General features: G+C 36.2%; 1 protein-coding gene across 1 annotated transcript in view; it reads right to left on the reverse strand.

Moving 5' to 3' along the window:
- LOC107297578 (catenin delta-2) overlaps window positions 1-15,365 on the reverse strand; it is a gene marked incomplete at its 5' end in the record, with an annotated part of 120,721 nt that overhangs the window by 26,599 nt on the left and 78,757 nt on the right. The window contains one exon of the mRNA XM_015826939.1: window positions 12,713-12,882. Coding sequence (XP_015682425.1) covers window positions 12,713-12,882 — 170 coding nt within the window. The remainder of the gene's footprint in view (window positions 1-12,712; window positions 12,883-15,365) is intronic.

Below are 15,365 nucleotides of genomic sequence, written 5' to 3' on the forward strand. Positions count from 1 at the left end.
TGCTTGCTCTCCTTAGCCAGGTTACTCATGATGGGTATGAGGGCAAAGTCAGAGGGCGGCTGTCCTGGCTCCTCCTCATGGGAGGAGACCTGGCTTTGTATCCAAAGCTTCCTTAGCAATAGGATGGGAGACCCCCCCAGGATAGGCCAGGAGGAGGGGGCAAGGAGATGGTGAAAGGGCAGCAGGGCAGGACTAAGGCAGGACTTCCCTCAGACTCTCCCTCTCCTTCCTTCCTTCCTTCCTTCCTTCCTTCCTTCCTTCCTTCCTTCCTTCCTTCCAAGAACTAAGTGGTGGGAAAATATTTGAGTTGATGAAGAGAGAAAAATAGGCAAGAAACGCAGCTGGGGAGGTGTTACCCTTCGTGAGGAATGAAGAAATGCACCATCGCCTACTTCACATATCTGGCTTGGTGGGCTTTGGGGGAGGGGACGCCATGAGCAACGTGAGAGTCGACGTTACCTGCGCAATGCCGTCCAGCCCCCAGCCTGCCTGGTTTTGACAGGCAGCGGGACGCTCTCCTCACATGCTGAGAGGCTGAGCTGGGCAGTGCGAAGCTCGCCAGCTTTGCACCTTGCTGCCTGCTGAAATTGGGTAGGCTGGGGGCTGAGCGGCGGCGCGCTTCTTTTTGAATTTGCGCCGCCTGGTTCAGCCTCTCAGCGCTGTGAGGAGAGTGCCCCGCTGCCTGCTGAAACCCCTCTCCCGGAGCCCATCAAGCCGGATGTGTGAAGTAGACGAGGCCATTTGCTGACCACTTCCAGGCGATGGTGCATTTCTTCATTCCTCACAAAGGGTGACACCTCCCCAGCACATGCCCAGGGGGCAGGGCTGACGTGGCAGGGGCCGGTCCCTTGCTGTTTCCAGATGGCCTTGTGGAACTAAGACTGAATGTGTTTCAGCATAGATGGCCACCACAAAATTGTACATTGGCTCTCGAGTGGCCTGGGCCGGGGCCAAGACAGTAGGGGCTGTTCCCTCACTGTTTCCAGGATGGCTTCGCAGGCTACATGAAACCACATCGTGGGCCGCATCCGGCCCCCGGGCCTTGTGTTTGACATGTCTGAAGTAGTAGCTGGGTTCAAGTCCAATTCCTGAAAATGTAGAGGGATTTTGTTTCAACTTGAAATAAGTGTTACAGTGAAAACTGAAGTGAATGAAGGAGAAGAAAATTTAAAAAAAACCATTGGCTTTGCACACAACCGTCTAGTTCAGGGGTCTTCAACCCCCGGTTCATGGACCGGTACAGGGCCGCGGCATGCCCGCAACCGGTCCATACAAACAAGCAAAGTCCCATCTGTGGGATGCAGGCAGCACACAAAACCATGCACTTTCCAGTCCTCAGAAAAACCTTTCTGCACAGAACTGGTCCCTGGTGCCCAAAAGGTTGGGGACCTCTGATCTAGTTCTTCATCTCTGTGGAATGCATTCTCTTGTGTTTTTTGTTTCACACAAATATATCAATATGGGTATGTGTCTGTGTCTGTGCATGCATGTGTGCATACAGACATCTTTTGTATACAAGAATACTAGGCAACTATCCCTTCCAAACTGAAAAACAGTTATTTTTTATTTACCAGGACTATAAGAAAGTGGGTGTTGAGATGTAGCTGTGGAAAATTATGAAATCAATTTTGGATCCAATTCAAATAAAAAATTTCAGTTTGAATAAAAACAATATTTTGTGAGACATATCTGCATGAGATTACAGGACTTTAGTAGTTATATATGGAATTTTCCTTAAATCTTGTAAAAGAGAAAAGAAGAAGGAAAATAAAGTTCTCAGCAGTTGCTTCCTGTTATAAATTTCAATTATGTGCCTAATGTCCTTCTGAAACACTAAAGAATAAAATCTCTTATCTCTCAATGTAGACTGCATTTTAGTTTCTATCAGACATCTTAGGCTGAAGAGATCAACCAGAGCTGTTAATCTTGTAACATTAAAATCCCTTAATAACGGCAACTGGACTGAGAGATAGCTGAGCACTCCATCAAAAAGCACACTCTGTTTTTAAAAATATTTTTTCTGGCAACACCCCTTTCTGTTTTCTTCAACATGGAGACATTTCATTTGAAACACTGAAGAATGCCTCCAAATATTGAAAATTGACATGACTTTTCTGTCATTGTTTTTCTGTTCAAGATCGAGTAGAGAATATGATAAAAGAGAACAGCTACATTCTTGCAAAAATAAGGGTTTTTTCAGTAAAAATGAATAAACTCCAAAATATCTTTAATATATCTTTTCATCCCAGATGAATTTTGCTTTATTTTGTTCAAAAAATAACTATTATAATGGTAAGTTTGCAGTTGCTTTTGGCTTTGTGAAACATGCAAAGCTATTTGTGAATCAGTAAAACCAGATTATGGGTCAGCATATATGATCTGCAAAAGATTTCAGCAATCTTAAGGATGTGCATTTGGAAGTAAATTATAAATAAGTTATTATATGTGTTCCTCTTAAATGTTTTTTTTATTAAATGAGCTTGCAAATGTTTCAAAACAGTAGGTTTTTTAAAAAAATAGGCAGATTTATTTTTATATTAATGTATTTAACAATTAAGATTGTTCTACTATGGATTTAGTGCATCTATTCAGATGTTTCAAATACAGTATGTTGGGCATGTTTTTTTGGTTATTTTATTTTGATATGAATGATAAACCTCCTGAAGTATTCAGTAGAAAGTTTTCAGAGTTTTGCACTGGTTTCCCTCTCTTGGTTCTGTGGAAAGTTGATAGGCTTTTAGTTGCAGTAGTTCTTTACCAGTGGATAACAGCTGAAGTCTAGAAATTAAGGAACTGGGACTCTACATCTCATGTTTTTTCCCACTGTTTGGAGCAATATATTCATAGAAATATCACAGGCACTGGGGAGATCATAGAACATGCTGAAGTTATTTTTATCTGGCCTTTTTAACTGCTCAGCTGAATATATGGAGGAGTTTGAACTGGTATATAATGGGGAGTACGTGTTGGCCCCATTTTTTCTTTATCTCCAACAACTGAAAGTATGAAGAAGAGCTGTAGTATCTGAGGGGCCTCTTTCCCACTGTGAACCTGCATAATTACTTAGATGAGTAGGAGAGACCCTTTTGAAGATGCCACTGATACCATAAGTTCAGCCATTTGGAAGATGGAAACAGATCTTCCCCATATGAAACCCCCCCCCAGGTTATTGATGCTTTCTCCAGGGATGTACTACTCTCCTATTATTTATCTCCTTTGCCAATTTTTAAAAGCTTTAAACTGATTATAATTGCGAGCATTTGATTTTAATTGTAATTACACTGATTTTATTGTTGAATTTTGTATTTTTAATTTTATGGTTGTAATCTTCCTTGACTGTTTCTATAAAGAAAATGATGGGGTATATATTTTTAAACAGTAATATTTGTATGAACGTATTTTGGGGGTGGAGTGTTTTCCTGAATCAGGCAAATGTTAGGTCAGTTATTCTTCAGACTAAAGAGAGCAATTCAATGAAAGTAAAGAGGAAGTGCCAAGCATTCAACCTGTTGTCTGTTTAAAGATGAACTTAGCAAAATACCTGAAGACAGCTTTTGTCCTATGATTTCAGAGGGATAGTGACAGGGTTTTAATCCATTCTGTGTGGTTTACAGCAGGTTTTAATTCCACCAAAACAAGTGTAATTATTTACTGATTTCTTTCCTAAGTCTGTTAGAACCAGAATAAACATCCTGGCAATCCAGAACAGCATGAACTCTCAACAAAATGTACGGAAGAAACAATTTCAAGTGTAATTGAGAAAAAGAAGGTCAATTTAGCCATCTCAGCAAGTTCCATCATCTTCACCAACCATTCCTCCATGGCAGATAGTGCTGAATCTTTCTAGCTTTGTGTATACAATAATCTTGCTGCTAAGTTGGCACAACATTTTTCAACTCTTTGTCCATCAATCCCATCCCCCAAAAAACACCTTTAGTCTCAGTTGTAATTAATCTTTAAAATCCTCTAATTCTCTTTAATCAAAGAAAAACAATATCTATGTTTACTGTTGATTGGAGACTTATGTACTTTTTGCATAAACAGAAAAAATTGAATGTATGGTCTATAGTTTTGGGTGATTAGATAGACATATTACAGAAAGAAAAGAGTTACATTATAACAGTAGAGTAAAAGGTAAGCTTATAATTGTCCTGCCACTGCTGTAAAAAAGATTGGAAGCCACTTCCTTGCAACTTCTTTCTTTTCTATTGTTCCTTTACTTTTTTTACTTTTTTTTGTACTTTTAGCTTTCTCATTGATCTCTTTTTCTTATCGTATATTAATTTAGGTTAATTTTTATCTTCTTAAAAACATTTAAAAGAAAGATATTTATTCATGCATTAAATTTTTATGTTCATGCTTCACAAGTAAAATTTTGCCTGCTGTAATAGAAAGTAATCAGAAATCTAAACTGGAGATTCTATTTTATGTAATAACATTTTCAGGCAATACAATGTGAGCCTCAGAATAGATAGCTGGATCAGTTAATCAGCCATAAAATGTGTCTCAGTCATTTAATTCTTCAGTAGTAAAATATATGATTTCAGATATCATTCTGAAGATTTACTACTGTTGTTAGTCTTTCTACAGTCAACTACATTATGCCTTGTGAATTAACATGGTGCAGAACAGTATCTATGAGTAATGTTGAACAGATAAGCTAACCGTTTAGTTATATAAGTTGTACATTATCTTTTGTATTTTTTCAAGTCATTTATACAGTAAACTGCTTTATGATAAAAAAGAACTACATATAAACATATGAAAATGTTACATTATGTGAGGCGCATTTTAGGTCACAACTAAAATTCCTATGATTGTTATCACAGACAGAAAAAGAACTCTAAAAACTCTTACAAAAACCATAGTTCCTTGGGACATAGGACAGACTGGCGATGGAAAAGATATGCTTTGTGCCAGCAGATATTGTAATAACTACGTACTTTTATTTTCAAGGTTGCAAGCAATTTAGAGATTGAAGAAACTGGCAGCTAATATAAAAAACTAAATCCCATTCCTATGATACAGTTCATATGTTGGCTGAGGCTATTGAAAATTAATGTTTTCATTCCTCATACGTAAAGAATGGAATAGAATGGAAATAAAGTAAGAACAGAATCAAGGGCTTTTGTATTTTTTAAGAAAGAGAAATTATTCCCTAAAAGTGTATTTTCTGAGAAAGAATATGAAATGAGATTGGAAGCTAAATCACATTAACTATAACTGGTTCAGAAACTATACTATAATGTGATAACGTCAGCTGCTATGTATGCCCTGTATCTGGTTCAATGTTCAGATTGAAATACAAACCATAAACTGAATTTGCAAAATGCAGCTTGCTGAATTCATGACTGCAGCAAGAAACTGGCAAAAAAACTTGCACAGTGATGTGACTATTGGATGCTGCAACTCGTCGTAAAGGCAAGGTGGCTGCAAAGCACCTGAATCCTGGTATAAGTGTGGTGGGGATGATACTTTACACAGTCAGAAATGCTTTATAGAGCACAAAGTACTCATTCTAGTCCCACTGTAATTTTGAACAATATCTCAGGGGCTGCCACAAAGAAGAGGGAGTCAAGCTATTCTCCAAGGCACCTGAAGGCAGGACGAGAAGCAGTGGGTGGAAACTGATCAAGGAGAGAAGCAACCTAGAACTAAGGAGAATCTTCCTGACAGTTAGAACAATTAACCAATGGAACAACCTGCCTCCAGAAGTGGTGAATGCTCCAACACTGGAAGTTTTTAAGAAGAGACTGGACAGCCGTTTGTCTGAAATGGTGTAGGGTTCCTGCCTGGGCAGGGGGTTGGACTTGATGACCTCCAAGGTCCCTTCCAACTTTATTATTAATTATTATTATTATTATTATTATTATTATTATTATTATTATTATTATTATTATTATTATTATTATTATTATTATTATTATCAAGTGACAGGTTGTAAGTTGAGGGCTATCTATATTCACTCAATAAATCAGCTGATTTTGTCATGAAACCGTAACAGACTGCTATTATTTACATTAGTTTAATTCTTATTGTTAGGGAGAAGAGGCATTTGCAGATGAAGAGAACTTGACTGATATTTACAGACATATCTACAAAGCCTATATGTTTAAGGAATGGCAGAGATATAAAAAATAGAGATTTTGAGGTTTACATTAAATAATAAAAAGAAACTTATTCTAATCACGAGTATTTTAAAAAGTATGGATTATAATAAAGCATCTGGGGAAAAGTAGACATTTCTGTGTGCTTGCATGCTTATCAATCTATATAAATAAAAATGTAAACGTTTGTTTGTTCAAAATCTTAAATCTCCGAAAGTTCTTCATCGATTGCTTTGAAATTTTGACACAACGTTGCATTCGAATACGTGAGTGTTTTTATATACCTACTATTATATAGATGTCACACCTGTGACAGGTAAAAACATGCTTTTTTTAAAAAACAGCGCCATCTGTTGGATGTAAAAGCAACACACGCTACGATTTATATCTACATCTGCACAGACAATGGAACAACAAAAAATATTGTATACCCGCAAGCATTGTGAAATTAAACATATTACAAATGTGCGTTTTCTCTTTTCTTTCTTTTCCATTTAACCATTTTCCATTTAACGCGTGGCCGGGTACAGCTAGTGTATCTATATATATATATATATACTTAATCATACTGCTACCCGTACATAAAGATGTATCCAATGTGAAATATACAATTTGCACATTTATTGGTCTGCTGGCAATTATTATTATTTTTATCTTACTTTAAGGGATTTTAGGGTAAACATTTGCCTTTGGTGTTGGAACTGTGATATGCCTATTTTGGTGGCATAAGGGCTCCCCTTGTCACCCTTCATATTAAAAGGTGCACAGTCTCTGTGGGGCATATGAGGGTGCACCTCTAGCATCTATCCACAGCTAGATAAAAGGTTATGACATAATACAAAATGTCATGAGCCATTAATTGTGATGACTTTGGGCTGTACTGAAATGATGATCCCATGGGTCACAGGTAATCTACTAGATATTTGAAATTAAGTTTAACAACAGAAGAGATCCAAGTCTATCCTTACTTGGTCAAAATGTCTGACCAACTAGGAATAACAACTAGTACATAATCTAATTAGGAAAATAATATAAATAAAAATGTGAACATAGCATATGGCTACTATGAAAAAGTTAAATGATATTATTTATTTATTTATTTATTTATTTGTTAAATTTGTTTGCCATCTTGAACTGCACTTGGAAGCAGACTACTAGCCAGTGAAGTTGGTGGAGCAGAAGTGTAATATGGGCCATCCTAGGAAATAGGCTTAAGATACAGAAGATCTTGACAGACTTGAACATTGGGCACTATCTAACAAAATGAAATTCAATGATGAAAAAAGTAAGGTTCTACATTTAGGCAAGAAAAATCAAATGCACAGGTATAGTATAGGTAGTACCTTGCTCAATAGTAGCAACTGTGAGAGGGATCTCTTAAGTCCTAGTGGACAATCACTTAAATATGAGCCAGCAGTGTGCTGCAGCTGCCAAAAAAGCCAACACAGTGCTAGGCTGCATTAACAGAGGGATAGAGTCAAGATCATGTGAAGTGTTAATACCACTTTATAATACCTTGGTAAGGCCACACTTGGAATGCTGCATCCAGTTTTGGTCACCATGATGTAAAAAAGATGTTGAGACTCTAGAAACTAGAGTACAGAGAAGAGCAACAAAGATGATTAGGGGACTGGAAGGTAAAACATATAAAGAACTGTTGCTGGAATTGTGTATGTCTAATTTAATGAAGAGAAGGACTAGAGGTGACATAGCAGTGTTCCAATATCTCAGGGGTTGCCACAAAGAAGAGGGAGTCAAGCTATTCTCCAAACCACCTGAAGGCAGGACAAGAAGCAATGGATGGAAACTAATCAACCTAGAACTAAGGAGAAATTTCCTGACAGAACAATTAATGAGTGGAACAACCTATCTCCAGAAGTTGTGAATGCTTCAGCACTGGACGTTTTTAAGAAGAGACTAGACAACCATTTGTCTGAAATGGTATAGGGTTTCCTGACTGAGCAGGGGGTTGGACCAGAAGACTGCAAAGGTCCCTTCCAACATTATTATTATTATTATTATTATTATTATTATTATTATTATTATTATTATTATTATTATTATTATTATTATTATTATTATATAACTAGGAAAGAAACAAATAAAAATATTTTATTATTATAATTATTCCTTGGTAATAAATATTTATGGTATGAACGCATTTAGGATAGCGTTTACAACTGTGAATGCTGGTAAATCTCAATTGTAAATGAATCTGAGCACTTTTTATTTATAAAAAAAAACTGAAAGCATTTAGTTCAGAGTGAGAAAGCTAAAAGGAGGCATACTAGGGATTTATAAAATTAGGTATGGCATGGAGAATGTAGAGATTCATGTTCTTGGAACATCAACATTCAGTGAAATTTAATGTCAGATTAAGCCAATTCTAGTATCATTAAAATACACCATATGAGCAGAAGAGAATCTCCACTGGATGGACAGATGCCTAACAGCCCAGACCTCTATCCTGCACATCCAGAGACCCATAGCTTCATTTGATGTCAGAGGCCTGCCATCAGAGGGAGAGAACTGCTCACCTTCATTCATACCTTCATGATCTGTTTCTAGGCTTCTTGGAGACATCTGGGATTAAATAGGATGCCAGGTTTCTGCTGTGATTGACTAGGGCTTGATCTTTTGTATGCTCTTACAGCTTTTTAGACACTGATTCATTTTCAGTATTTTCCCAGGACAGTCTCTGCTTTTAAAAATGTTCCATAAGCAACGTAGCACTGATATACAGTAGCCATGGTTAAATTTGTTTGGTTGAAAACCCTCACAATATATAATGCTTTGTGCTTTATTTTTGTGTTTTGCTCATGAGCTTAAGCTTTTTATCCTATTTATATCGATGCAGAAATTAAATATTGCATGTCCCTTTATCCATTAATTCTGTATATTCCTATTTAGATTAATTATGCATTATATAACCATTGCCTTTACTTTTAAAATATATTTTAAAGTATCTTCAGCAGAAACAAACTGAAACATATTAATAAACTTTACAAAAAAGGACTGATAGAAAAAAATCACAATGTTGTATGCAAATGCTGACAGCATTCCAGATATTTTTTTCTGACAAAGTACATGATAAACTCATGCCACAATAAATGTGTATATAATTAGGGTTTCAAAAAGTGTTGTTATTTTCAGAATGGTAAAGTTATCATTGTGAAATACTTTTTGAGCCTTTCCTTTTTTGGAGGAGATTTTGTGTTTCCATGATATGTTAGTGTGAACTGTGGGGTTTCTTTTAGTGTTAGACAGCAAGGCTCAAGTCTTTAAAAAGCCATACTCAAGGGTAGGAAATTCTCTCTCTCTCCCCCCTCCCTCCCTCCCTCTCTCTCTGTCTTTCTCTCTCTCTTTGTGTACACACATTAACGTGCATACACACACACAACAATTTGCATGACGGAACTAACATTTTTTTCTTTGAAATCAGCTCCCTTAAATGGATATGTGAATAGCTGCCAGAAACCCTAACATTTTTGTCTGGATCCATAAACATGTACATCATTTCTGAAGGATTGTTACTTAAGTAAGTGAAAAAGGTTATGTTAAGAAATCCAGTGAATTAACTCTTTTTCACTTCAACATTTTGTTTTCAGCATTCTGATCTAGAAAAACGTAATTGTTTTTAAAAGAAAAGAACACTTTATACGAATGTGGAGAAAGAGAATAAAGAATCAAAGACCATAGTCAAATGTGACATGGAGATTTGTGCAATCATTTTACTTCTAGGAAAAATCTACTACAATTTATTCTGACTATTATACAGCCTCATCTAACAGATATAATACATTAGTTTCTATGGTTTGGGGCAGCAAATAATTCTTCAAGCTCAAACTCCACAAAGTACCAAGAAGAGTTATTGGTACTTTGTAGAATTTTTAGAAAAGTCTAGAAATATTTCACTGTGACAGTAAAAAATACAATTACTTGACTAAGACTTTTCTTCCCTTTCATTGCATACTAAATCAACTAGCTAAGATGGTCAGGTATTTGGTCCTTCCTCACATCAGCCCTTTTGCAAAATGAGAAATATGAAGTGCTTTGAATTCCATCTTGGAGACTGCAGTAAAACTATCAGGAACAATTTAAAAAAATATGATGGAATGTGTGTATTTCCAATGATCACTTTAACTGGAATGATAAAAGCTTTTGCAATATATCAATGTGGTCTGTTATAACTGCAATGCATGTGGGTAAATTAATGAAGAGCTTTGTCAACTTAACAAAGATACTTATTTATGAAGCATCTCCAAATCTAGAAATACTACAAGTATACAAAACCTATCACCAAAATTTATCAACAAAAATAGTAGGTGCATTTACTACCATGTTTTCCCCAAAATAAGACCGGGTCTTATTTTTTTTCCTCCAAAAAAGGCACCAGGTCTTATTTTCAGGGTAGGCCTTACCTCACCTCCGGCACCGACAGCCCCACCCAGCCGGTCCACTTCTCCTGGGGTCGAAATTCTGCAGCTGCATTCGGGCCTGCATTTTGCAGTCAGGCCTTTCCAGAAGGCCTAAGCAGCCGAGTACTGAGCTATGGATTCAATCCATAGCTTAGTGCTTGACTGCTGAAGTCTTGCAGACCAAGCTACAAATTGAATCCATAGCTCGGTTCTTGGCTGCACAGGTCTTCCGGAAAGCCCTGTGACTGAGAAATGCAGGCCTGGCTGCAGAAGAGGCCTCAGAAGAAGTGGGCCAGCAAGGAGAGGACTGGCTGCAAGGTAAGTGGGTGCGGGGTGGGTAGGGTAGTTCCACCCCCCCACCCCCACCCTAGCTTGATTTCTAGGCGTGTGCTTCGCCCCAAAACTAGGGCTTATTTTTGGGGTAGGCTTATATTAGGCCCACCCCCAAAAATCAAGCTAGGGCTTATTTTTGGTGTAGGCCTTACTTTTGGGGAAACACGGTATATCTATGTATTTTAAAAAACACAATTTCCATTTTTATCTTCCAGCAAAAATCATTGTTCAAAGTGGCTTACAAAAGATATGATGGTTTATATAAAAACAATATAAATTGACAATCAATAGCAAAGGTAAAAAACAAAAACAACACTGAATCAGAAGGGACAATAAAATTAAAGAACTGCCAGGTAAGATCTGTATTTGAAATTTGAAAATGTCTTCACTTAACTGTAGAACACAAATAAATATAATCTGACTTTGGGATCTCCTATGTACTTTCAGAGAAATCAAATTTTCTTACTTTCAGAGAAATCAAAATTTCTTTCTGTGAAATAACTATCCTAAACAACAAATGTGTGTTTTGGTGATTCAGACCCTACTGCTTTGTAATTAGGCTCTTGAGCAAGTTATTCCTCTCTTATCATTATCAGTTTGTTTTCTGTGAAATGTATATGTATATTGTGACTGGCTGTGCCATTAAAATACAGCTGTTCTGTGAATTGGCATACTCTTTGTTGCAGTGGTTTTATGATAATGTTCATAGTTGTTTCTCAAAATGCAGAATGTGCCACTACGTCCAGAATATTTAGGAAATGCTTGGGCCGTGTTCTACATATTTTTCAAATGTGGGATCTTTATTTTGCCAAAGTATTCTCAAGCTTTCTATACAATCTTAGAAGGCAACATTGTTTTTCAAAATAAGCAAACTAATAAAACATGACTATAAAAAATGTGCTACAGTTTTGCTATTCTGTATTAGTATCCCTAAGAATGGGTTTGAAAATGCTGTTATGAAATGGATAAAAGAGGAAAAGAAATCCAAAGGATGCTGATGCCATCACGGCTTAATTGTTGCATAATTAAACCATTCCACAATTAAAATATCTGAATATGTAGAATAATATTTCAGACTTACAATATATTTCTTTAATGATTTAGTGGGAAGCATGATATGTGGCACGGCAATTATGAATCATATGCAGCACCCAAGAGTTTGCATTCTGAAATTCATGTATTGGATACGTCTGGATGTCAGAAAGATGTAAAGCTCACATGTAGATGTGCAAACCAATCATAAAAATGAAACAACTTTTATATAGCTCTAATTTTCAGAGTTTTGTATAACTGTATTTAACCCCTCCTCCCCAAGAATATCAGAGTTATATAAACCTAAAGGAAAATTATACAATCACAAGTTTCTAAATGAATGTTTAATTATTTTAGGATCTCTCTATACTACTTCACTTCCAATGGACCCTACGTTGTGACCAGTAAAAATGACACCAATCCAATTAAACACACAAATAATATAACAGTATTTATATTGAAAAAACAAAAGCATCAGAGCACCAGCATTCAGCTTTGTCCAAAAGCACAATGAAATAAAGATGTACTTTTGAAAAGCCAGACGGGTGTGAGTTACATTTACTTCTGGAAGGAGAGATTTCCATAAAGTAGGGGCTACTTCAGAGAAAGCCTCCACCTTTTCCACAGCTCCATGCACTTCAGCAAATGCTTTGTTTCTTTGTTTGCTTGATTTTATTAATTATGCTGTGCTAAATTAGAAGCACGTTCTTTAATATGTAAGTGAAGTTTGTATATGCATGTAAAATATTTTCAGTCAAAATAATGTTCAATAATCTTAACATTAATTAATATAAATGAGTATGATTGCTTCTCCAAACATACCTGACCATAGTTCTGTAGAGCTCTAGCTTGACTGCTGCGGGCTGGGAGCTGGGATGCTGTTCCTTCCCCCAGGGCCAGGGTCTGGTTGCTGTGGTAGCTTGATGGATATTGGAAAGATCCTTCCGATTTGGAATTGAGCTGAAGTGCACTCTGGGATAGAAGGCTGGGCCCTGTATTGAAAATAATTTCAGATATCAGTAAAAAGAAAAGCAAGTATGTTCACAAAAACAATTGGAATGATCAATTACCTTTTTTGTGATTTCTGTATCACGTAATGTCAGAAATAACATTATACTACAGCATATTTAATTTAAACATCTTCATTTTATTTTCCAGAAGATAATGGAATACTTGGGTGCTTAAATATGTTGCTCTACTAAATTTAATTGGCAAAAATAAACCACCAGTTGGGAAATGAAATAGTTGTAGGGCAGAATCAAATAGGAAAAGAAATATAATAAAAGCAGTCTTGAATTACTCCTTCCACTTCTGTTTCCAAGGAAAGTAAGTTTTGGAAGAAGAAACGTTAAATCCTATTTTCCATTATACTGGAATACCAATTTGATCCCACATAAATACTATTTTTTTTTTAAAAAAGAGAACATAATTCCAGTCACGTGAATCTAAAATAGTATTTTATTTATTTATCAAATTTATACATGGCCCATCTCACCTAAGTGACTCTGGGTGGTTTATAAATAAGAGCCATACAGCCACATGAAAAGAGACATAATTAAAAGCAAAGTTAAAAAACAGAATTAAAATATTTTTAATTAAAATTTAAAAGATAAATTCCAAAGAGGCACCCTCAAGCCACCAACCACCCCATGGTTGCATGGCATTTTTGGACCCCATGCCAATTGTCTGGTATGTGACCACTGTTTTGAATTGAGCAATAAATGTCCTCGGATGGGCACATGGCCACTTTGCTGGCCATGAACTCCTGAGCTGCTTCCAAGGTCTGTCCCAGGGATAGCAAATTGAACTTTCCCAAGAAAACAAGCCTGAGAAATTCTACAGCAGGGGTCTTCAAACGTGGCCCTTTTAATGACTTGTGGACTGGCTGAGGAATTCTGGGAGTTGAAGTCCACAAGTCATAAAAGGGCCAAGTTTGAAGACCCCTGTTCTACAGCCAACCCCGAGATGGCATCCAGTAGTTCAGTAGTGATGGTGGTTGCTAAACAGCAGGGAGGATGCTACACTAATGCAATTTATTATTCAATTTACAATTGTATAGAAGTATAATTTTAGTTTTGGCCAAAATTTCCTGATTGAACATTTCTGGTAAGAATATAACTTAGATATTGTCAATATGTGTGGGAATGACTTTTGGTGACATGAGGAAGACCTACAGCCTAAGCAACATTTTGATAAGAGGCTCTTCAGTCTGTAGGCAGAGAAAAAGCTTGCAAAGTGTTTCAGAGACTACAAAAAGAGAGGAGGGGAGAAATACTTTCAGCCTTGCATTCTATTTAATGCAACCTTACAATAAAAGACAGTGCTAATATTCCTGCTGGTGGTTTCTGTCTGGATTATCTTGAAGGATAACAAATATGGAGGGGGAAAATACAGAATTTAAAACTTTAGTATCAAATTCAGCTTTAGTTTGATTTGGGTAAATATCTGAAAAGAAGCTTGCAATTTATTGTTTCGTTTATAGAAATGAGTACATATCAGAAGGGGAAATCTGAGAAAATGCTATGGATAAGTAGAAAAATACATGCAGGTACATGCAAGGGGCCATACTGTCATTTTGTTATTGTAATTAATTAAATAAATTTGCTACAGCAAGTAGAAATACCTAGTAATCTTAGTTTAATCTGATAGAAAGCTGTGAACATTAATAAGCTGTGGATCTTAATAACAGTGGAATGGGAGATCCACCAGGAAATCCTATAGCTGCAGTAAAACTAGATTAGAAAATTAAAACAAATAAAAAACCCCTCAGAAAGTACCAATGGTAAACCATCAATATACCATCAATGAAGGTTAACTACACAGACTTGTAATTTTTATAATCATGCTCTACCAGAGACGGTTTTTATTACATCTGTAGCTGAATAAAAACACTATTGATAAAAACATCTTTATTTTATGTAACTTTATATATTTGTGCCATAATAGCATGCCTTAGGAGCATTTTCCTAATGAGAGGATAGATCTCATTTTTTATACTAAAATCAAATTTGATTAACATGTTCTGCCCAATTAATTGGGGGCATCTTTTAGCCAATTTGAATGTTTATGTATTAATCAAACAGGATAATAGGTTAAGAGCAGCGTCAGAATCATGCAACATTGAGGAGGTTCTTTTGGACCTTCTCCTTCCTCCAATTACATTTATGGCAATTTCATCTTATTTTTAATTAAATGCATGACTTTTGCTTTCATGTGGTTTCAAAGATGAAATCAATGTAGAAATAACCCTGTAAGTGTGATAATGATGGGAATTTTTGAGAGAGAGTACTGGATGTAATGACTCCAATAATAACCATTCAAAATATTTTACCAACAGGTTTTTTTCAAATTATGCATCGAAAAGTAGCTATAATATCTACCTGCACAGATTACTATTATGCCCCCAATCGCAACCAAGGGCCATAATCCAAAAGATTATCTTTCTAACAAACATCCATACAACTTGATGCAGAAA

The sequence above is a fragment of the Protobothrops mucrosquamatus genome, unplaced genomic scaffold (assembly GCF_001527695.2).
Source record: "Protobothrops mucrosquamatus isolate PMUCROS unplaced genomic scaffold, P.Mucros_1.0 scaffold3393, whole genome shotgun sequence".
NCBI classification, from domain to species: Eukaryota; Metazoa; Chordata; class Lepidosauria; order Squamata; family Viperidae; genus Protobothrops; species Protobothrops mucrosquamatus.